Consider the following 24976-nt stretch of genomic DNA (forward strand, 5'->3'; position numbering starts at 1 on the left):
AACTTCAGGTTCAATGGAGGATTCTCTGGCTCTCCGTGAGTTATGTCTATCCCGGTCAAGATTGAGACGAACTTCACGTTCAACAGACGATTCTCTATTTCTGCGCAAAGAATTACTTTCTTATTAGACACCCTAATTTCCCTTTCTTCTTCGGTTTCATCATTAAGACGTTTTCTGTTTGCTTCTCTAGTAATATAACCTATATTTAAACGACTTCTTCGCGGCATTATTTATTATTAAAAAAAATTGTGTGCAGAAATACAACAAAAAGGTAAACAAAATGATAAAAGAGCTAATACTCGCAATATTTATAATACAAACAATGTTAAAAAATACAAATCGTTCATTGCTATAGGGCGAAGCGCGGTTTGCGACGCGGTGTTTACTCAATAACGCTGAAATAAAAAAAGCTTATGTTTTAATTCCATTACGACCCAACTTACGTTGGGTAATAATCGTAATTGACACGGAATGTTTTCTTTTGTTACTCTATCGAATGACACATTCCCGATAAAAATCAGCTCAAGGGCACTTCTGACCCCCTTTATCCTGCTAGACCTTTTGAAACCAACAAGTTCATCTAAATTAAACGTTTCTTTGACAGAAGATATTGTTATATTCTTCAGTTTTTTACGCCAAGTCATATAATTTCGAGCAAATTTTAACCGTGTATTTTTATTCTCCGTAAAGATAATTTTAATAACCTTTTGTCCATATTAACTTTTTCGCTCATTATGAATTTTACTTCCAGTGATATTTGTTAAAAAAACTTTTTGAATGATTAAACTTCTAATGATTAGTGCTAATATTATATTTATCATTTATAACAAAATCCGTTGTTTCAGACATTTGTGCAGAAGCCATCGATTCACTTGGATAATATACGAAAACGAATTCAGGAACGACAGTTAGAACTTCTAACTATGGATAAAATTATTTTAATTAAAAGTGCAAAAGTATGTTATCGAATGAAGTGTGATAAATATATACATGATAATACATACCAATTTGTTTCAGGACTCATGCGCATATGCTATGTACAATACTGATCCTAAAATGACGCTTGTCATTGTATACGAAAGTGGAAAACAAAGAGATAAAGAAGCTCATGTAATGTCGTTTATGACAGATTTATGTTTACAAATTCGATGCAACAAAGTGTACGAGTCATTGAAGTTATCAAAATAAAAAGTTACATATGTAAACATGAAAACTTTCTGATTCTGCCGAAGATTATCATATACAAACAAATTGATTATCTCTGTTAAAATATTTATACAAAACAGTGTATAAAACTTACAATATATTAGTAATAGAAAATCAAAAAGGAACGGAGTACTCTGCATACACATCCTGTCAAGAGTTGGTCAAACGGACAATCCGGAGAAAGGCGGGTCAACTTATTTGATTTCCACTACTTTCAAACAATATTGGTTACTTCTGCTTATGTTGGTATTATTGTATTAATATTTCGTGTGTTGCATGATGCTAATAAGTTCGTGTTTACGTGTATATGTTTCTATAGTAAAAAAATATTACTTTCATTCGTTTCGTCGACTAATAGGACATTTCTAAACTTGTCCGGTACTTGTTCTTTATTATACAGGATGTCTCACCTGATTTTGGCATCTTGATTTTCTCGCTATTGTTACTCGCAACAGAAAATGTTTCAGTGGAGGCTTGAATGGTATCGAGTGGAGCATATTCTGATATTATTAGTTTTTTCGTGAGTGGACGCATAAAGGTCATATAAAGGTCAATTTTTTTTTTTTTTTTTAATGGAATAAAGTATTTTTTAATACATTATTTGATGCAGCAGGACATTCGTTATAAAAAAAGTGCTGATCTACGTATGTCGAAAAGTTACTGGTTCAGGATATTTCAATTTAAATAATTCTAAAACACCATTACTGTCATACTAAGACGTTAGCGTTTATTTACAGGAATGGTTCAACGTAACGACCATTTACATCACAGCATTTTTGAAATTGATCAAGTAATGACTGACTTATGTTTAATGTATTGTCTGATATTTTATGACACACAGTGATAATACGTTGCTTCATATCGACCACTGTAGTTGAAGCTTAAGCATAAACTTTATTCTTTAAAACGCCCCATAAGAAAAAGTCGAGAGGCATTAAATCAGGTGACCGTGCTGGAAAATTAATGGGACCGCCTCTTCCAATCTAACAATTCGAAAATTTTCAATTTAAAGCATTTCTTGCTACTGAAGAATAATGTGCAGGACATCCGTCTTGCTGCATCCACATTCCTAAACGAACATGTAGCAGCACATCTTCCAATGATGTAGGTAAAATTTTCATTATGAAGTGTTTGTACTTCGGTCCAGTCAGTGGTCCATCGATAAAATATGCACCAATAATATGAGTATCGATTATACTAACCCATACGTTCAAACTCCATCGATGTTGATAGTCAATTTGTCTGAAACAAAGTGGATTCTGTACCGACCAAAAATGTGTATTTTTTAAATTGAAATTTCCATCTTTTATGAACGTCGCTTCGTCTGTAAACATAACCTTTTAAAAAAAATCAGCACTTTGGTGAATAGTCCATTCACAGAATTCTAAACGACGATGAAAGTCATTATCAGTGAAATCTTGAACTTTTGATATGTGATATGGGTGAAATTTTACCTATGCAGTACACGTATGATACTAATAAAAAAAATTAGAACGACTAATATTGGATTCTTTTTGTGAAACTTTTTATTTCTTTTAGACAATTCCAGGGCGTCATACACAGTTGTGAGCCACAACGAACAGCAGCCATGAATTGCATACAAACGACATGTAACATGCAATATTCGACAATACGATCAAAGTATCCTATCAGTTTAATTTTTCTCAGCAATCCCGGGAAGCACACACACCTTGCACATATTCTAATATATCTAAACTTTTTTAACGACTTACAGAGGGCGCGATCTTCGCTTATTGCGTTCCCATTTCTTTCCTTCGTGCTTCCAATATGAAAGAAATAAACGCAAACAAAAGAACTGAACACTCTTTCAAGCTGACGACAGCTTAGAGATGGGTTTATTGTCACTGTAGCCAAAATAGTAACTTCATGTGCAGTATTTGTCGCTGTTTTTTTTTCGATTAGGTGTCTTACGTGACAAATTTCCAGCTTGAGGAAAGTGATTGAAGAGATAACTGAAAGTATTACGGTATGGTTGACTTCTACGAGAAAATCTCTCTCCATACAACTGTTTTGCACGCATTACACTCTTTCCAGCTTCCAAATACGCTGCAACTATGTCTACTTTTTCGGCTCTTGCGTATTTCATTTTAGGACAAACAGATAGATGTCTACGAGAAACTAAACTCAAACTGAAGAATGATTATCATAATTGAATAGTTCTCAAATGTTTACATTTCAACGTTACCGACCTCAGTCAATTATTTTTGCTAGTGTAACAACCAGCTGTGATTTCGATTACGAAGAAATCGAGTTTTAAAAGACAATTTTCCTTTTACATTTCATAAATAACGAGTGATAACTTGATCTGAAAAGTGGCAGTGACCTAAATTCTCAACTCATAACCCTAAGCTCAAATCCTTAAATCGAATCCTCGCGCCAGCGACACGCAATGCGCGTCCGCACACACAACAGGACGCTTCCCATTACGCATGCGCACAAAATCAGTACGTCACAAGAGTGGCATCCAATCGCGTGCGATGGAACACGCATTGATGACAGGATGATGACTGGATGATGACAGCACAAGCCAATCAACAAGCAACGCTCTCTCTATACGCTTGCGCAGACACCGCCAAACGCATGCGCCAAAATCTCGGAACCAATTGGGAGCGCGTATCCTGCAATGACTCCTGAACACGCAGGCGTAACATAACGCTACCCCTACATCGAGGGCAGTCATTGGGCCCAAAAGAGGGGGGCAATTTTCCCGTATAAATAAGATGGCGCTAGCAGATGAGGGAGTGACAGAAGTAGTAGTACGCAGTGCACTTCTCTTTCTCCAAACTCCAACCTTAACTTCCAAGTCCATACCGAGGTAGCTTTAATCAGCTCCTTGGTTCCTTCGATCTAGGAAGCTTTAGTCAGCTCTTGGATTACTCGTAACCAAGACAGCTTCAACCAGCTCCTGAGTTCCTCAAAATCGTGGCAGCTCTAACTAGCTCTTTGATTATCAGTCCGAGACAGCTTTAACCAGCTCCTTGGCCTTTCCTTGATCTATATTGATATTGATCATCACTGCCATCTGTTCCGTCGACAAATACCAGTTCATGTAGTAATAAGAATCTATCTCATCAAAAGACTGAAGTTTGTATGATTATAAGAATAGAATTAAGTACTTTCGTGGTGTAAAACGTTTAGGTTAATAAATCATTTCATGTTTTATTTTTAAAGAGAAATTTTTCTTTTCTTTTTAAAGAGAAATCATAATCTATGAAACTTATTTCTTAGCCGCACGCCACACAAATCCTACTCCCTGTTCACAGGCAGTGACTATAGATGACTCCAAGACTACCCACTGCCTGTTTTCGAGGGTCATGAATTTCGGGGGTCCCAGAGACCCCCGTATAAAGGTAGGTCTCTACCCACAGAAAACTGCGATATCGACAGTCATGCCTGTTTTGTCAATCATATTTGCAACGCAATTACATTATCCAATGTGGTGAAGAAACGTATATATAGAATTCGTATAATGTTGCCAACATCCTTTTCAGCGGAGAGCAGAGTAAGGAATTTTAACATTTGAAAAGTCGTGTACAGTGTACAATGATTTAATTTTTATAAGATTATTTAATTATGGCGTATGTACAAGAGACTCGTTGTCTGATTACACGCAATTTATCTCCTTATTTTTCTTTTATAATTAAAAAAAGAAAGAAAAAAAATTAATATCTTTCTAAATTATGAATATTATTGATAAAAACGGCCAAGCTATTCATATTATTTTATTCGGAAGAGTTCACAAAATCATTTCTCGTTCATAGTAATTAAATAACTTGCCTTCTTGTCAGGATTAATACAATAAATAATCATGCACATTAGTTTATAATGAATAATTTATTCATTCTGCGGATGCGTGTTGTCGCGAATGTTGACCGCGCACGTCGTCTGTCTTCTTCAATTGAAAGAGCGCGTTAACATGTGCAGCGAAATTTATAACATTTACAATTATTTATACTCGTAACTACGTTCGTAGCTAACTGTTGCTCCTAAAACATATTATGTTATAATATAATATGTAAACGCAAAATACATAGTATGTAACGTGTATTCAAAAAAGGATGCATAAAGTATCAAAAATGTTATTCCATGATTAAAAATTAATGAAAAATGTAAAAACTGGGAGAAAAGTAATCAAATGGTACGAGATCCGGAACTCCGGCTAACGGCGTGACAACTTTACACTCTACCGCTGCACTTACCATTCATTCCTAGTTTTTCGGAAGAGGAGGGAGAGGAGGGAAAGGAGGGAGAGGTGGGAGAGGAGGAAGAGGAGGAAGAGGGGGAACAGCGGGTAGAGGAAACGGAAATGTATTTTATTATGTCCTCTGGGAAATTGGGGAAAATATGGTTTGTACTCCAATTATACTTATTACTCAGTTTTATTATTTGTTACACTAATACGCGTAGCGCTTTGTCGCCATCTTAACAAAAACGGATTATTCTGGGTTATACCGCTGGCGCGACGGTCGCGGGCGCCACGGTCGCGTGCGCGGCCCATTCAAACGGCACGTACATGCAACATATTTATTAATTATTATTATTGAAAATCATAATAAATATATTTAAAAACGACAAATTGTTGTTAAATTTTTTATTGAATACATCTATTCGATTGTATCTATTATTGAAGCAGGGCTTTCGCTCTTTTTCCCTCAATCGTGAACGAAATTAATTTCGCTATTACAATGTGTAATTTAAAGGTTTATAGTCCTTGCAATTTTCACATCTTTGGCATTGACTTTTGGTAAATACTTTTAGGACGTCGTAATTCTTTACCGAGCCAGATAATGTCTTTATGAATTTTTATTTTCATCATAAAATAAGCCATTTTTCTTCTATGTTCATTACAGGTACTGCTTTCAAACCAACCACGAAGGTCAGACGAAATGTCAACACCTTGCACAAAATATGTAAATATTTTATCAAGTATGCCCTCTTCAGCCTGTTAGGTGGGATATACGAGGTCAAAAATAGCATTACATATTCGAAATATGTAAGAAAATTTTTTATTAGGCGCTTTCAGACTTCCAAAATCCGAAACATTATCTTTTTTTTTTATAAGCACGAAGATAAATTAACGTCTGTTCATTTCGTGAAAGAACTGTTGTACTATCAAAAAATTCTGACTCGCACAAGTCGCAGTTGGTTTTCCTAAGGCTTTTCCTTGTGTAACGCCCCACGACTCTGTCTCCGTCTCTTCCTATTTCACTCTATCTCTCTCTACTATCGCTGTCTCTCTCCATCTTATTGTAAATATGTCTATCTCTTTCTATTTCTATCTTATTACTGTATATAAGCGCGTATTCTGTTCATCCATTTACTAATAGACATTTTTGTATTACGACACACATTATATATTATAGATTTTAATTACATTCTCATATAAGTATAACATATTTCGTACGTTTTCATATTAAAACAGTCACTATTAGAATAAGAGCGCCATTAGAATTAGAACAACTGCGCATGTGCGAACTCCGACTGGCGGGTATATAAGGAGCTGCGAAAGCAGCAGGAACACACTTCTCTCTGGCATCAGGTTCCGAATAGACGAAGATCTGGGAGGCAGCTGAGATACTCGTCCAGTGAAATCGAGACCGCTCCTTTAGGGGTAGCGACTGTTTTCCAGAGATCAAGAGTATTCGATGCTCCTTTACAGGTTCAATCTTGAGTAACTTTATGACAGGTGCACTACGACGATTCTAAGCAAGTGTGGCGGCACAGTCGTTGAGTCAGCCGCTCCGTAGAAAAGTGCGGTTCCTGTAATTTTAAGCGCGCGACATTTTGTATTGAGGGCGCCGCACGTTTCCGGGACGCGGCTTTTCCCGGCTTTTCCGGGAAGGCGTACTTTCCCTTTTTCCGGCAAGCGTTCATTCATTCTTTTGGCAAGCGTGCTAGGTGTTAGACGTGTTATTCCGTGCAAAGGTTTTAACACTTTCGTTAAACTTAACGTGTATTATAAAGAAACTCTAGTGAGCGGTACATAATTTATAATTAGTTTTAGTGTACAGATTTTTATATTTTATATTCCTAGAGTGTTAAGTGTGTATTATAGACTTGTGTTAGACTTTAAATAAACTTTATTATAACTCTTGTTTAAACCTTACCAGTGGAGTGCTGATAAAGTCAATTCCCCTTTATCATTTCCTGACTATATCTCTACACAAGTGCAGTACGGGCGACATCTTGGAGGTAGCTGATATACTAAAGATCGAGACCGCTCCTTTAGAGGTAGCGACCGTTCTACCAAATAGTAATTGATGCTCCTTTAATATAGAGTTCGTGCTTGCCGTAAGCAGACGAATCGCTTGCCAACAAGCGCTAGAAGCCATTCCTAGTCGGACGCATTTCTAAGACCGCTCCTGAAGAGTCTTTTCTCCAAGGTAGCGACTGATGTAGAAAAGATAACGAAGGGCTTACGGATGCTTAGGCAATCAAGCAAAGATTATATGTTTCATGAAACCTTGAGACCGCTCTTAGGTTATAGCCACCTATAACTTCGGCAGCGACCAGGGCATACGAGACAAGATCTATTGCACACACACACACACTTACACTGCGTATCGTCTAAAATAGAGGATCCTCTACCGCAATTAATACGGATTAATAATTAATAACAGCATAATTACTCTTGTTCACGAATGTAAAAGCTTAGACACATAACCTAACTTCTATTCACGAATTTTAAGCATAGACACATAACCTAACTCTCGCAGTATATCGCATAACGATTACGATCAACATAACCTCGTCTGTACATAATAATTAACCTTATTTGTTCTTATAAATATTTAACGAATTAGAATAGGCATTAGTATTGTATTTACGTTAGAATTAGAATAGGGTTTTACTGAATAAATTATTGTCAAGAAAGATCTAAGCTTTGGATTTTAACTCCTTAACCGCACGCCACACGAACCCCACTTTTCGTCCATTGGAAAGCCGCTCTTCCATGGACAACGTAGCATCGCTTTAGGGACGTTACACTTGCGACATATCCCGCAAAATACTCAATTGCACACGATTCTAGTGTATGGTCAGATTCAGATGTTGGTAACGAAATGTCAGCAATATCATTCGTGTCTTCTGTTTCGGGACTTTCAACATCAATGGGAATTGATAATTGTGACGAAGAATTGCCACTGGATGGTGGAAGATTTTTAGAAATTTCTATCGAATCAAAAAGGTGCATATCTTCGTCATCCCAACAATTTGCAAATTGCGTGGGCTTATTTAAATTTAAAACCATATTTCTCTGCAAAGACAATCGAAACATTTTCACAGCCGGATTATGTTCATAACTACCCGCGTTATGCCTAATCATAGAAAATAGATTTTCTATTGCATCTTGTTGCAATCGAGGTGTCATCAAATATGATGCACTTTCATCGCAAACGTCATGCCATAGTTGTAGTGTTGCGTTGATTGATAATTGAAGATCCGTAAAGCACGGCGGTCGTACTTGTTGTCATTTCTGAATCACAAACCAGTTTGTGCATTCTGTAGCCTGCTCTATCAAAGTTTGCTCTACCTGAGAGGCAGTATTTAATAAAGCACACTTTAGCGGATTTGGACTATAAGCGGTTCGACTATTTAAACTATCAAACAAATCGTTTAATATTCGAACAAAGCATGCAGTATTAACAACGGTATCGCTTTGGATCTCTCCTTGCATGTTGGCCGTTAACAAAGCTGCCGAAACTGTTCGACTGAAAACTTGCAAAGCGAGTCTACAATTCATTCGCTCGAATGAATTTGGTCGAATATGTCTTTCTGATAATTTTGTAGCTGCTCTAGTACCTTTGCTTCGTTCAAAATACCATAAGGACGATATGTCAGACCATGAAACTAAAGAATTATTAATCATGCAATCGTATTCTAATAAGTTATTTCGAATATTTTTAAATATATGCAAATAGTTGCAAAGAAAATAAATTTTATTTTCTTTAAACATTATGTATGGTTTCTCCACGCAAACTTTTCTATCTGTTAATGATCGATTAGCAGAACTTTGATCACAAACAATTGCACGCACGCGTAAGCCAACGTTAAAGAGAGCAGCAATTATTGCATCAAGTATATTCAATAAATATATAGTGGATACGGTGCCGCTGTTTATGAAATAGGCAACGGATTGTTTCCAATTGTAAAACAAACCGCGAATCATAAACACTAGCGCGTGCGTGCCAGGTTTTGATTGCTTTCCAAAGTGTTGACGAACCGACCGATGTTCGTATCAACGCGTTATTTCGCGAAATTAATTTTGAAATAACTGGTTAACTCTATCACGAACGCTTGATAGAGGGGTCGAAAGAATAAGTCGCGAAACCTCTCGGTTGTACTTCCGCGAAGTCTCGAATCGTTTCCTACTCTTTCCGTGATGCTAAGTTCCCACGAATCGGTTGGGAATTTTTCGGAGATGTCTTAAATGACTCGTTAGTCGGTTCTCCTGTTCGGTTCGAATCGTAACCTTCTTCGTTCGAATCGTTTCACTTGTTCGTTCGAATCGTTTCTGATTTTTGTCTCCGGAGTTCGATTCCTCCTCAGCTCTTCTTCCCCCGATTCGCGCGTTCGGTGGTGTTTTGGGGATTAGCGTGGGTAGGTCATAAATTGTGCTCGTGAACAAGTAAATAAAAGTTTATTAAAAACGCAACACTTAGTCTACAGGAAAGAAAATAAAAACGAACACACTGAATGAGTAAAGTAAACTCGAGTGCGTACAATCGTGACGCGCTGCAAGCGAAACGACCGCTTGGACGGTTCAGACGATTCTGCCCTTGCAACCGTTTTTTGGGAAGATCCTCTAACGCACACGTGTGGCATTTTCCTCAAAACATTTCAAGGAAGAGAAAACCTTCCTTGAAACGCACAGGATGACCACCCGCCGTGTCGCTGCGCAAAACTTTCACGAAACTTCCCACATCTGTTTATCATCGAACCATGTCTCCGACTCACAGATTTTAGTAAAAATGGTGAAGGTCCACCACATTACCCCCTTACCAGTGATAACGCAACAAAAGAACAAAGAATGTCTTATAACTATATTACACACAAAAATTATTAAAGCAAACTTATGCTAACTTCTACGCTAGAATTAAATGTAACGTGAATACAAAAGAAAAAGGTATATCAATAATATGAAATATAGTAGAATCTGATAAACACACAATACTAATATACACTAGCGAACAATAAAATATTTACATAGTTCAAAAACCAGCTTGCAGCCGATCGGGAAATTGAACGCGTCTACCAGATCGCGTTTTGCCAAGATTTTCTGTGGGTGGCACAGCATTCTGATCAGACTGTCTAATTTGTTCGTCAGTAGATAAATTTTTTGGATTATCTTCCGGAGCTGTTTGTCTGCTACTAACTGGTTGGTGATTACCATCGTCAGTCAGAAGAAAAGCAGGTTTTAGCCTGTCAATCGAAACTTTAACCTCTTTGTCGTTAATTATTAACGTGAAACTTTTATTGCTACGTTGTACGACTTTATATGGCCCGTCATAAGGCGGTTGTAATGGACTCTTCACAGCGTCATGTCGCAGAAATACATATGTTGAGGTAGCCAGATCTTTGAAGACAAAAGTTTTACGAGAACCGTGTCGTGTAACAGGTCAGGACTTAAGATGTTTCATAAAATTCCTTAGCCGATTCACAAAATCGGAAGTTCCCTCAACCCTGCTTGACACGAAGAACTCGCCCGGTAAACGAATACCTGCACCATAAACCAACTCTGCGGCTGTCGCCTTTAAATCCTCCTTAAGGGCTGACCGAATACCAAGCAACACAATAGGTAGTATTTGTACCCAGTCCTCAGTCGCGTGGCATTTTATTGCAGCTTTTAACTGACGATGGAACCGTTCTACCAACCCATTAGCTTGCGGATGATACGCTGTAGTACGTAGATGACATGACCCAATTAACCGTAGCAACTCTTTAAATAAATGTGATTCGAACTGACGTCCTTGATCAGTGGTAATTTTTAAAGGTACACCAAAACGTGCCACCCACACACTTACAAACGCTTTTGCCACCGTTTCCGCGTCGATTTCCGCGATCGGAATGACTTCTGGCCAACGCGTGAAACGATCGACCATTGTTACGCAGTACTTGCAACCTTGAGACATCGGTAGAGGTCCTACAATATCGACATGAACATGCTCGAATCTACCCGAATTTTGAAAATTGACAATAGGGGTTGCCACGTGCCTCGTAACTTTTGATCGCTGACAAGGAATACAGTGCCGCGTCCAATCGCGACAGTCCCTATTTATTGACGGCCATACAAAACGGCTGGTTACCAACCTTTGCGTAGCACGAACCCCTGGATGGGACAGTCCGTGCAGGGAACTGAAAACCGCACGCCGTAACGACTCAGGTACAAAAGGCCTAACTGTGTCGTTCGACACATCACAAAACAAAGACACCTCGAAATCAGGAAAATGAACCTTTTTCAAACAAAGTGCACTTGAATTGGAAGCTAAAATTTCTTTAAGCTCCTCATCCACCTCTTGTACTTGTTCAATCGTTTTGTAATCTGGGGGTGAAGAAATAGACTCGATTCGCGATAATACATCTGCCACATTATTTTCAGTACCTTTAATGTGTCTAATGTCAGTAGAAAATTGACCTATATAGTCTAAATACCTAAACTGACGTGGAGAACATTTCTCAAGTTTTTGTTTGAAGGCAAAAATAAGTGGCTTGTGATCTGTATATATCACAAAATCACGTCCTTCCACTGAATGACGAAATCTTTTAACGGCCATATAAATCGCTAACAACTCGCGATCATAAGCGCTATATTTACGCTGGTGTAACGTCCCTAAAGCGATGCTACGTTGTCCATGGAAGAGCGGCTTTCCGATGGACGAAAAGTGGGGTTCGTGTGGCGTGCGGTTAAGGAGTTAAAATCCAAAGCTTAGATCTTTCTTGACATTAATTTATTCAGTAAAACCCTATTCTAATTCTAACGTAAATACAATACTAATGCCTATTCTAATTCGTTAAACATTTACAAGAACAATTGAGGTTAATTATTATGTACAGACGAGGTTATGTTGATCGTAATCGTTATGCGATATACTTCGCGAGAGTTAGGTTATGTGTCTATGATTCGTGAATAGAAATTAAGTTATCAATTATTAATCCGTATTAATTGCGGTAGAGGATCCTCTGTATTAGACGATACGCAGTGTAAGTGTGTGTGTGTGTGCAATAGATCTTGTCTCGTATGCCCTGGTCGCTGCCGAAGTTATAGATGGCTATAACCTAAGAGCGGTCTCAAGGTTTTCATGAAACATATAATCTTTGCTTGATTGCCTAAGCATCCGTAAGCCCTTCGTTATCTTTTCTACATCAGTCGCTACCTTGGAGAAAAGACTCTTCAGGAGCGGTCTTAGAAATGCGTCCGACTTAGAATGGCTTCTAGCGCTTGTTGGCAAGCGATTCGTCTGCCTACGGCAAGCACGAACTCTATATTAAAGGAGCATCAATTACTATTTGGTAGAACGGTCGCTACCCCTAAAGGAGCGGTCTCGATCTTTAGTATCTCAGCTACCTCCAAGATGTTGCCCGTACTGCACTTGCTTAGAATCGTCGTAGTGCACCTGTCATAAAGCTACTCAAGATTGAACCTGTAAAGGAGCATCGAATACTCTTGATCTCTGGAAAACGGTCGCTACCCCTAAAGGAGCGGTCTCGATCTCACTGGACGAGTATCTCAGCTGCCTCCCAGATCCTCGTCTATTCGCAACCTGATGCCAGAGAGAAGTGTGCTCCTGCTGCTTTCGCAGCTCCTTTTATACTCGCCAGTCGGAGTTCGCACATGCGCAGTTGTTCTAATTCTAATGGCGCTCTTATTCTAATAGTGGCTATTTTAACATGAAAACGTACGAAATCTGCTATACTTATATGAAAATGTAATTAAAATCTATAATATATAATATGTGTCATAATACAAAAATGTTTATTAATAATTGGATAACAAAATACGCGCTATTATACAGTTATTAGATAGAAATAGAAAAAGATAGATATGTTTACAATAAGATGGAGAGAGACAGCGATAGTAGAGAGAGATAGAGTGAAATAGGAAGAGACAGAGACAAGGACAGAGACAGAGACAGAGTCGCGGGGCGTTACACCTCCCCCCTTACGGAATCTCTCGTCCTCGAGAGATCGAGTCTTGACTTGGATTTTACCCATTGCTTTTTCAAGGCTTTTGGGATTTCCTTTGTCTTTCTGCGCTGAGATGTGTCTTCTTTTGGTGGCCTCGTGCATCGGGCGCACCTGCAGTTCCCATTTGAATTTGGGGGACCCGCAGCTCCGGTTCCAAATAGGCTTCCTATTTGCCACAAATTTTTTCGGGGGTCGTTTTCGGGTAGGTTTTTGTATTGGTTCCAGTCTGGCTCTGGGACGTCCACTTGTACTAGCCGGTACGGGATCGTGGGTTTTGGGAGGGGTCCAGGGTCCGGGGTTATTGGTCTGGTCGGGGTGACTGGGAGGGACCAGGTTTCCTCTGGAGGCTGGACGGCTGGAGCGTCTTCTGCAGGGGCAGCTGCTTTTGTTGGGACAAGGACTGGGGCGCCCTCTGGATAAAGGCCTGGGACAGCTCCTGCTACCATTATCCTGGTTCCCGGATCGACCGGCACATTGCTCCGCACAGTCGGCTTTGACTGCGTTTCTCGGTGCTGCTTCGTTAGATTAGAGGCTATTAGTATTTTTAAGATGAAAGAATAAAGAAAATTTTCAGTTAATGGTTACCGGTCCTAAGACGGATTCTGGGATAGGGAGAATGGGAGCGGGTATCTGGAGTAAATTATCCATAATTCTTTCCAGGTTAGCTCTGTAGGTTCTTCGTTTGCCTGCTCGCTTCGGCATGATGTTCTCTTCTGTGGCGATTGTGATTTTTTTTCGCTCTTTTATACCCTTTTTCGAAGCTGTCGAAAAATCTTGTAGGTTTCTGATTGGTCCCTTTGTTTTTCCTGTTTCCCTATTGGTGCGCTTGCAGCTTTGCGCAGGAGTATTTATATCGTTTGAATTTTCCTCTTGCGCATTTGCTTCTTATCGGTCGTGGGGCGCACTTTGGTCGCGCCATTTCGAATTCGCAGGAAGGTTATGATAGGGAAAATGAATAATTTTGCTTTTTTTTGTTTCGTTTGTCGCGTTTTTTTTTTTTTTTTTTTTTTTTATTTATTTATTTATTTATATATATATATTATTATTATTATTATTATTATTATTATTATTATTATTATTATTATTATTCTTATGTCCTAATTGGGACAGGCCTGTCTTGTCCCAGGATGAACCAATCTTCTTCGGAAAATTGCTGGGACGCCTGCCTGCATTCCATGCACTTCGCCGCCGGATAGTGCCCGTATAGAATGCGGCGGCAAAAGTGGCATATCGCGAGTCTTCTTCTCGCTGCCTTTGTTACTAATAAGTGTGCGTCGGGACAGTCAGCTATTTCTCCTGGTTCTCGTGTTACACATTTTCCGCAGGCCATCCTTGAGAATTCCTTGATCAGGCATACTTCTACCGGCGCCGTTTTTTTCAGACATGTATACCGTTCCATGATCTTCTAGAAAATAATGTATTCTATTCTATATCTTCTTTAAATTTTCCTATTTTTTACTTACGATTTTGGCTCTGTCAGTTGTTTCTTGGCGTCGGTAATGGCCGTTGTCTTTGTCTTAATGTATGTATTTTATGATAGATGGGCTTTTTTAATTCTGTCCATATGGACAACCTTAAGTTGTTTCGGTCCTATAGCAATTTTTACATTATTATTCTCTAGGATTTCAATGACCTGGTAAGGCCCTCTGTATTCGCTACTTAGTTTATCACGTCGCGGATTGAGTAGCATCACATAATCTCCAACTTTGTAGATTTCAGGATGAATTTTCCTGTCATAGTAATATTTTTGTCTATACTTTGATTGTTCGAGATTAGTTCGTGCTAATTCCCGAATGGAATGTAATTTGGAAATTAAATTGTCTACATAATCTGTATAAGTGCCTAGACTGTCATTTGAAGGAATGCTTGAGGGTAAGCGCGCTTTTCTGCCGAAGACAAGTTCGTGCGGAGTGAATTTTGTTCCTTCGTGTGTGCTTGTATTATAGGAGAACATTGCTTGAGGTAACCATAGATCCCATTGTTTCTCCTTGGATACGTAATGCTTCAAGTATTCGATGAGAACATGATGACTTCTTTCAATGGAACCATTCGACTGAGGGTGAAAAGCGGAGGTTCGATATTGCTTGATGTGGAAGGCTTGTGCAAATTTCCTCATAAGGGATCCTGTGAAATTAGTGCCTTGATCTGTTAATATTGCCTTTGGGCTACCAAATCTGCATATGAAATGTTCAGTGAACGCTTTGGCAACATCTTCAGATGTGGTCGCCATTAATGGGACTGCAAGGGAGTATTTTGTGAGGTTATCTTGGATTGTCAGAATGTGACTATGATTCCTTTCAGTGTAGGGAAGTGGTCCTAAGATATCCATGGAAATTTTGTCAAATGCATCCACAGGTGTGTCTGTTATTATCATTGGTTCCTTGTTTTTTACTCTAACTAATTTATTTCTTTGACATTGTAGGCAAGTTTTGATGAAATTTGTAACATCATATTTCATGTTTTTCCAGTAGTATTGACTTCTGATGCGATGGTAAGTCTTCTTAATACCCTTATGACCTCCTATTGGTGATTCATGGTTTTCCTTCATGATTTGTAGGCGATCTTGCTGTGGTGGAATCTGGATGGTGCCTTTACACAAAATAAACTTCATATTTGTTTGCAGAAAATTTAACCGGATTAAATTTTGTAATTTATTCCACGGAATTTTTCCTTTTTCTCCTGATATGCATGCTTGCATTATGTTTTCTTGTTGCAGCTTAATCCTTAGTGACTTCAATACCTTATGGAGGGTTTCTTCTGAAGGATTGCTGGTAGTGACTATACCAAAGACAGTGTTCCTACCCTTCTTTAATTCTACTATTTGTCCTGCTTGCAGTGGTTTGCATGGTTTGATTTTTTTCTGTTTTATTAATTCTTCCCCTAATGTTCCTAATGGTTTGCCATTCTCATTAATGAATATTATTATCGTTTCCTTCCTCATCCATAGGTGATCGTTGGACTCCTGAATATTAACTCCTACAGGCACATTACTAACAACTTTTGGTTTCTTGTGCACTTCTTTTGTTGTCTTCTTCTGCACTGGTCCATAGACTTGAGGGGTAAGTATTCTGTGTTCCTTCTTGCTGATCCTTATAGGGGATACGGGGGCTGTTAACGTACCACTAGAGTCTGACATTGGTTCCCTTTTAGGTGCGGTAAGTGTTGCTTCGCTGGAACTTGTACTGCTACTAGTTTTTGAGCAAGAATCTATTTTTGGTGGGTCTCTAAATTGATGTTTGGGGACTATTGTTTCCTCGTCAGCTTCCATAATTTCATTCCAGTCAGTAGGTTCTGGTTTTTGCTTAAGGGGAGTTGGTTTACTAGGATTTTTGGCAGGAGGTGATCTTGGGGTTTCATGGACTTCCACTTGAATTGTTCGTTTCTTAGGTGCAGGTTGGTTGGAGGAGGAAGTTGTTTGGCTCTTTTTCCTTTTTTGTTTCTTTTTTCCGTTAATTTCTACTTCTGTTTCGTTATCTGTATCGCTTGAATATATTCTTGCTTGTTTCTTTGGGGCTGGATTCCCAGATGCTGAAGTTGTGGTGCTTCTCTGGCGTGTTGGGAACTGGTGATATTCCTTTTTCTTCTTGTGATCTTCAGGATCAGAGCTAGAGTGAGATGTTGATCTCTGACGTGTTCTGTACTGGTGAACTTCTTTTTTCCTTTTGTGACCATGGTCAGAGCTAGAGCGAGATGTTGATCTTTGACGGGTTCTGTACTGGTGAAATTCCTTTTTCCTCTTGAATTCATCCGAATCTGGGCTTGAGTGAGTAATTGCTCGTTTTGCATATACAGGAAGTGAAGTCGGATTCCTGGATAAGGCGTCGGCGTTAGTATTATATTTGCCAGGTTTATAAACGATTTTAAACTCATACTCAGCTAGTTTTAGTTTCCAGCGCATTAACCGTGACGTTGGGTTAGTCAGATTTTGTAACCATTCTAATGGTTTGTGGTCTGTGATGAGAAGGAATTTCTTGCCATACACATAAGGTCTAAAGTGATGCACAGCATATACTACAGCAAGTAATTCTCGCTCTGTTGGAGAGTATCTTGTCTCGGCATCGTTCAGGACTCTGGATGCATATGCTATGGGAAGGTCCTTACCGATTTCTCCTTGGCTGAGAACAGCACCTACAGCAAAGCCAGATGCATCTGTTGTTATGTTGAACATCCTGTTAAAATCAGGGTACTGTAAGATAGGTTCTTTACAAAGTGCATCTCGTAGAAATTCGAATGCTTTATGTTGATTTCTTGTCCACTCGAAAGTGTAGTCCTTTTTTGTTAAGTTTGTTAAGGGTCTAGCAATTTTAGAAAAATCCTTAATGAATCGACGATAGTATCCGCACAGTCCCAAAAATTGTTTTACATTCTTCTGTGTTTTGGGAATTGGAAAATTTTTTACGGCTTCCAGCTTTTTTGGATCAGGTTTAACACCATTTTCGCTGATGATGTGCCCTAAGTATGCGACTTCTTTCTTTAAGAACTCGCATTTTTCTGGTTGTAGTGAGAGGTTGGCCTCTTGTAAACGTTTCATTAGTTTCTTGAACTTAATTGCATGTTCATTAAGTGAACTTGCATAGAGGACTATGTCGTCGACGTATACTAACAGTTCTACCCCTTGTAGGCCGATTAGAACTTCGTCCATTAGCCTCTGGAAGGTTGCAGGAGAATTTTTGAGACCAAAGGGCATCCGTACATATTCATAATGCCCGTAGGTGGTGGAGAAGGCGGTTTTGTGCCGGTCTTCAGGGTGCATGGGGATTTGGTGGAATCCAGAAGCCAAGTCGAATACAGAAAAGTATTTGGCGCTTCCTAATTGGTCCAATATATCTGCGATATTTGGAAGTGGATAACCATCTCCCATAGTTATTTCGTTGAGTTTCCTGAAGTCGATAACCATCCTCCACTTCTTTTTCCCTTGGGAATCTTCCTTCTTCGGAACGATCCAGACGGGGGAGTTATATGGGGAGGAAGAGGGTCTAATAATTCCCTTATCGAGAAGGTCATTTACTTGATTTTTTATTTCCTCCTTGTGTACTTGAGGATAGCGGTATTGCTTAACGTGTATAGGAACTTCATTTTCGGTAATTATCCTATGGTACACCTTGTTTGTAGCTTGTAGCTCTTCTCCAGGAAGTAAGAATCTGTCTGCATGTTGCTTTACCAAGGTCTCTACACTGGCTCTTTCTTCAGAGTTAAGGTGATTTAGGCGCATGTGTTGGAGTACCTTGTAAGCTCGACACGGGTCCTTATATCCTCTTGTGCAGTTTTCAGCTGAAGGTGCCTCTTCAAAAGGCTGTATTTCGACCGTGGGCACTGGAATTTCGATATCTTCAGTTGAAGAGTTAATAGCAAAGAGATAGGCGGTGCCATTATGATTTGCTACTACAGCATTTCCCATGTAGATGTTGGGATGTATGTTCATTTTGGGAATATACCCTGTGGTTGCTTGTAGATTAGCGACGCGTACGTAGATTTGAGTTCTTGTTCTTGCGGGAATTGTAATAGTTTCTGGATCTGCAAAGGGTAATACCTCATTCCCTAATGTTATTGCAGATTTTGTGTAATCGATGGTCGCCTTGTTACTTCCAAAAAATTCGGTTCCCAGTATGCCGTCCTGAGGTATAGGAAGGTTTTCAACGATGTGAAAGATGATTTCTGTATTTAAGGTCTTTACTTTTATATACCCTAGGGTAGTAAGTCGTCCTTCCGTAATTCCGTTGAGATCGAAGATGAGATTGGTTGATATAGGTGCATAAGCGGAGATGGCAGACTTCTTTATGACATTTAAGTCAGAGCCTGTATCCACCATTAAGGTTGCTCGCCCATTGTCGAATTCATTCTTGGTTGTACTGGTTCTCTTCGAGGTCTCTCCTGGTTAGCGGTTTTTGCAGCTTCCCGTTGGTCGAAGTATTTCTTCTTCCTGCATTGCTCAATTGTGTGTCCCTTAAATTTGCAGAATTGACATGTAGGAACGTCTGTAAGTTGAGCGTTTCTTCTAGGACGGTTTAGACTTCGGCATTCTTGAACTGTATGACCTCTCTTCTGACAGAATTGACAGTGTTTCATCTGCCAATCTACTCGAGAAACTTGTTGTTGATTTCCCATAGGCTGACTACTACAGGTATTTGTATTATGGCCGTAGCCGAAACAATTTGTGCATTGGGTATTCTGAATAAGACCTTCTGCCATTCGAATTCGCATTTGATTTTCGTGATGTTCGGCCTCTGCCCTAATAGCTGCGCTAATAGTTGCGTCGAGAGTACTATAATCACAATATCGCATACGGGAAAATATCTCGGGTTTTAACCCTGTTAAGAAAGCCTTGATAGCGTTGCGTTCCGCAGTTATATTGTATTGCGCGGTATGATTGGGTACTTCGATCTCGTTACAATTCCTTATTTGTAGTAGAATGTTCGAAACGCGACTACTATAATCTACGACGGCTTCATTTGGCATCTGAGCAATTTTAGACATGTCGCCATATAATTGTATTGACGAGTGTAATGGAGCGAAACGCGAACTGAGCACGGAAATAAGGTCTTCAATGGTGTTATAATCACCACTTAAAACTACTCGTGAAGCTTGTCCAAAGAGTTTGTTTTTTATTAACTGTACTAATCCGTACTCAGCGTTTGGAGCAATCATTCGCCTAGCACTGCGACAGCTTTTTGCAAATTGATAAACGGCTAAGTTTCTACCGTCAAAAGAAGGAACTGTATCAGCGGCATCTCTAATGCTCATATGTGGAAAAGGAGGAGTAGTATGAACAGGCGTCGCATTACCAGTGTTTAATTGTAATTGCTCCACATCGTTCGCTAGGTTATCTACGTCAGGGTTGTTAGTCGATGCCATTATGCCAAGTCAGATATAAGCCCCGCTGAGAAGTAATTCTCGTTGCCACAACTTAATCGATAGTACTCACTTATATTTTGGAGTAGGCTTCACAAAGCTTATTATCGTAAGATATTAAGCTTATCGTGGGTTGATTCTATCGAAATTACACGCGGTTCTACGCTTCGTATATCCCACCCCGCTGTCACCAAAAAGTGTATACGTAGTCTGTAACGTCCCTAAAGCGATGCTACGTTGTCCATGGAAGAGCGGCTTTCCGATGGACGAAAAGTGGGGTTCGTGTGGCGTGCGGTTAAGGAGTTAAAATCCAAAGCTTAGATCTTTCTTGACATTAATTTATTCAGTAAAACCCTATTCTAATTCTAACGTAAATACAATACTAATGCCTATTCTAATTCGTTAAACATTTACAAGAACAATTGAGGTTAATTATTATGTACAGACGAGGTTATGTTGATCGTAATCGTTATGCGATATACTTCGCGAGAGTTAGGTTATGTGTCTATGATTCGTGAATAGAAATTAAGTTATCAATTATTAATCCGTATTAATTGCGGTAGAGGATCCTCTGTATTAGACGATACGCAGTGTAAGTGTGTGTGTGTGTGCAATAGATCTTGTCTCGTATGCCCTGGTCGCTGCCGAAGTTATAGATGGCTATAACCTAAGAGCGGTCTCAAGGTTTTCATGAAACATATAATCTTTGCTTGATTGCCTAAGCATCCGTAAGCCCTTCGTTATCTTTTCTACATCAGTCGCTACCTTGGAGAAAAGACTCTTCAGGAGCGGTCTTAGAAATGCGTCCGACTTAGAATGGCTTCTAGCGCTTGTTGGCAAGCGATTCGTCTGCCTACGGCAAGCACGAACTCTATATTAAAGGAGCATCAATTACTATTTGGTAGAACGGTCGCTACCCCTAAAGGAGCGGTCTCGATCTTTAGTATCTCAGCTACCTCCAAGATGTTGCCCGTACTGCACTTGCTTAGAATCGTCGTAGTGCACCTGTCATAAAGCTACTCAAGATTGAACCTGTAAAGGAGCATCGAATACTCTTGATCTCTGGAAAACGGTCGCTACCCCTAAAGGAGCGGTCTCGATCTCACTGGACGAGTATCTCAGCTGCCTCCCAGATCCTCGTCTATTCGCAACCTGATGCCAGAGAGAAGTGTGCTCCTGCTGCTTTCGCAGCTCCTTTTATACTCGCCAGTCGGAGTTCGCACATGCGCAGTTGTTCTAATTCTAATGGCGCTCTTATTCTAATAGTGGCTATTTTAACATGAAAACGTACGAAATCTGCTATACTTATATGAAAATGTAATTAAAATCTATAATATATAATATGTGTCATAATACAAAAATGTTTATTAATAATTGGATAACAAAATACGCGCTATTATACAGTTATTAGATAGAAATAGAAAAAGATAGATATGTTTACAATAAGATGGAGAGAGACAGCGATAGTAGAGAGAGATAGAGTGAAATAGGAAGAGACAGAGACAAGGACAGAGACAGAGACAGAGTCGCGGGGCGTTACACTGGGTAGCAGAAAGGGCTTTTGTATAGAAAGCTAACGGTTGCCAAACACCTTTAACCAGTTGTTGCAAAACGGCACCAACTGCATAATCAGACGCGTCAACAGTAATACTAATGGGTGCACCTGAAACGGGATGCGCAAGTATTGTAGCACTTGCAAGGGCTTCTTTAACTTTTACAAAAGCCTCTTCCGCCGTCTCAGTCCAGAGCACTGGTACATTGCCCTTTTTTGAACCTTTCAATAAATCATTTAAGGCTCTTAGTAAATTCGCGGCGCCAGGCACAAAACGACGATAAAAATTTACCATGCCTAAAAATCTTCTTAAAAGTTTTACTGTCGCGGGTTTGACAAAATTTCTAATAGCTTCCACGCGCTCCGCCAACGGTTTAACTCCGTCCTGATTAACTGTATAACCCAAAAATTCGATTTCGCTGACCCCAAAAATACATTTCGCCGGGTTTATGACAATTCCAAATTGACTTAAACGATCGAAAAGTTGTCTAAGATGTTTCCTATGCTCGATTTCATTCTCCGAGGCTATAAGAAAATCATCAATGTACGCATATACAAAATCTAAACCACGAATTACACTATCCACGAAACGTTGACACGTTTGCGCGGCATTTCGCAATCCGAACGGCATAAAAACGAATTCGAATAACCCGAACGGAGTAGTTATAGCGGTTTTTTCGCAATCCCGAGGTGCCACAGGGATCTGATTATACGCACGTACAAGGTCAATTTTGGAAAAAACATTCTTACCAGCTAATTTCTGAGCGAAATCTTCGATATGAGGGGGTGTATACCTGTCGGGTATGGTACGGTCGTTGAGCGCTCGATAGTCTCCGCATGGTCGCATGGATTTGCCATCCTTCTTCGTCACCATGTGTAGCGGCGTGGCCCATGGACTTTTAGAAGGCCGAATGATCCCTTGTTGAAGCATCAAATCAAACTCGGCCTTGGCTACCTGATATCTATCCGGAGCAAGGCGTCGGGGTTTATGATGAACCGGTGGGCCGGGCGTGGTCAGGATATGGTGCACGACCTCGTGTTTTACCGTTTCCTTACGAAACACGGGTGGCCTGGTGAGATCGGGGTACTCGGCGAGCAGCCGATGATATCCCGAATCGCTAATTGTCTTAATCGAAGTCACATTGTTCGTAACGCGACGTCCTACCACAAACAAACTAGTTGTTGCATCAAACAGGCACCTATTCCTCGGATGCACAATTAAATTGTAGTAGGCCAAAAAGTCCATGCCAATGATAGGCTTCTCCACATCAGCGACAATAAAACGCCACACAAACTCGCGACGCAACGACAAGTTCAAATTCATAATGACGGTGCCATAAGTCGCAATGCGGGTGCCATTTGCTGCGTAGAGCTCAAATTCGCACTTATCCGGACGTCCTTTCACACGCGTCCGCGGAAAAACACACAAATCCGCACCAGTGTCCACTAAGAATTTAATTTTAGTGCGTCGGTCCGTAACAAAAATGCGGCGGGTATGGGGACCGTCGGAATCAGCCGCGTTTACAATCGACGGTCCTATTTGTTTTCCGAGTGCTTACCTGCCCATTTGCAGGGAGGAATACACTTCGCAGCCTTCTCCGCGAACTTGTAGTGGTACCAACACAGTTCGCGTTTACCCCCGGTACGTTGCGAAGGGTCTCTGCTCGAAGACCGACTCCTAAACTGTCCATGTCTGGGTGATCGCCATCGCTTACGTGCACCATTCGACATTGCATTTAACTGTAAACGCATCTGCTTCAACTCTTCTCTCAACAAATCAATTTCCGAGGCATGAGAAACCGAAGCAATTCTTCCTTTTTCGACCGGTATTTCATGAACTCGGTCTGCTATTTCTGCTAATTTCGTACCGTCCTTATCTGACGTCGCCGCGAGCACTAACTGCGTTTTTACTGGAAGGCGGTTCTTCCAAATTTCGGTCAAAAAATCGTCACTAACCGCCGAGCCTGCCAGCTCTCGTAAATGCCGCCAAAACTGCGTTGGCGTACGATCCCCGATCTCTTCCGTTTCCAACAGCTTTCGAACTCGAGTGGTGTCCGAATCCGATAAACGTTTGATGAGTTCTTTTTTAATCGTCTCGTATTTATTAATGTCCGGAGGGTTGCAGATAATGTCTTCGACCTCTTCGGCATACTTCCCATCCAACTGGGCGACAACGTAACCAAACTTTGTCTCGTCTCTAGTAATGCGACCGATAACAAATTGGGCTTCTACTTGCCGAAACCACAGGGCAACCTTTTGTGGCCAAAACTTGGGGATTTTAATCGGGGCAGTGGCAGCCACACTCGCGGAATCCTGTACGTTAGCGGAATCCTCACCAGAAAACACTTTGACTGGTTGATTTTCCATGATGATTTATTACACAAATCACAAATGTCACAAGAGAAACACAGCCCACGATACCCCGTTTATTACCGATCACGTCGGTGTCACCAATTTGGGGATTAGCGTGGGTAGGTCATAAATTGTGCTCGTGAACAAGTAAATAAAACTTTATTAAAAACGCAACACTTAGTCTACAGGAAAGAAAATAAAAACGAACACACTGAATGAGTAAAGTAAACTCGAGTGCGTACAATCGTGACGCGCTGCAAGCGAAACGACCGCTTGGACGGTTCAGACGATTCTGCTCTCGCAACCGTTTTTTGGGAAGATCCTCTAACGCACACGTGTGGCATTTTCCTAAAACATTTCAAGGAAGAGAAAACCTTCCTTGAAACGCACAGGATGACCACCCGCCCTGTCGCTGCGCAAAACTTTCACGAAACTTCCCACATCTGTTTATCATCGAACCATGTCTCCGACTCACAGATTTTAGTAAAAATGGTGAAGGTCCACCACAGTGTCATAGTTTTTGGGCGTTGACGAAAGCTCGCAATCGATTTGTCTATCGACCTGAGGAAGGAGGATCCCCAGTCGCTCCGATAAGGGGTGGAACGGGCTCCTCCTGGTCACTCCGCGGCGGTGGTGGTGGAGGAACCTCTCCCTCAGGTCGAAGGTTCGCGAAGATTGGGGAGGAAGAACGAGCCCCGGAATAACGCGGCTCGAACGGGCCCACGCGAGTGTTTTCCAGATGTTTTTATGGCTGTATTGTCCCGCGAGTCGGCGTCAACCCTCCGATAATTCGAACGGACGATGAGTTGGCGT

At 40.3% G+C, this 24976-nt stretch overlaps 3 protein-coding genes across 3 annotated transcripts in view; 1 reads left to right on the forward strand and 2 right to left on the reverse strand.

The window, feature by feature from the left end:
* LOC143182001 (KICSTOR subunit 2) overlaps positions 1-1188 on the forward strand; it is a 144670-nt gene extending 143482 nt beyond the window's left edge. Inside the window, exons 8-9 of the mRNA XM_076382746.1 lie at positions 846-956; positions 1018-1188. Coding sequence (XP_076238861.1) covers positions 846-956; positions 1018-1188 — 282 coding nt within the window. The remainder of the gene's footprint in view (positions 1-845; positions 957-1017) is intronic.
* Positions 1189-13281: 12093 nt separating this feature from the next.
* Positions 13282-14384, reverse strand: LOC143177965 (uncharacterized). The gene is made up of 2 exons (XM_076376321.1): positions 13996-14384; positions 13282-13922 (listed from the first exon to the last, which is right to left on the reverse strand). Exons 1-2 carry the CDS (start codon positions 14110-14112, stop codon positions 13371-13373), a joined length of 669 nt encoding a protein of 222 aa, XP_076232436.1. The 5' UTR covers positions 14113-14384; the 3' UTR covers positions 13282-13370.
* A 116-nt stretch (positions 14385-14500) lies between these two features.
* Positions 14501-14984, reverse strand: LOC143180478 (uncharacterized). The gene is made up of 2 exons (XM_076380229.1): positions 14874-14984; positions 14501-14812 (listed from the first exon to the last, which is right to left on the reverse strand). The coding sequence occupies exon 2, from the start codon at positions 14807-14809 to the stop codon at positions 14501-14503; it is 309 nt and encodes a 102-aa protein (XP_076236344.1). The 5' UTR covers positions 14810-14812; positions 14874-14984.
* Between the last annotated feature and the right edge of the window lie 9992 nt (positions 14985-24976).

This window comes from Calliopsis andreniformis, chromosome 1, assembly GCF_051401765.1.
Source record: "Calliopsis andreniformis isolate RMS-2024a chromosome 1, iyCalAndr_principal, whole genome shotgun sequence".
Taxonomy (NCBI): Eukaryota; Metazoa; Arthropoda; class Insecta; order Hymenoptera; family Andrenidae; genus Calliopsis; species Calliopsis andreniformis.

Coding starts and splice junctions, on each gene's coding strand:
- LOC143177965 (XM_076376321.1), bottom strand. CDS start 14,112: ATGCCGAAGCGAGCAGGCAAACGAAGAACCTACAGAGCTAACCTGGAA. Junction 13,923..13,995: donor CAGAATCCGTCTTAGGACCG/GTAACCATTAAC, acceptor CTAACGAAGCAG/CACCGAGAAACGCAGTCAAA.
- LOC143180478 (XM_076380229.1), bottom strand. CDS start 14,809: ATGGAACGGTATACATGTCTGAAAAAAACGGCGCCGGTAGAAGTATGC.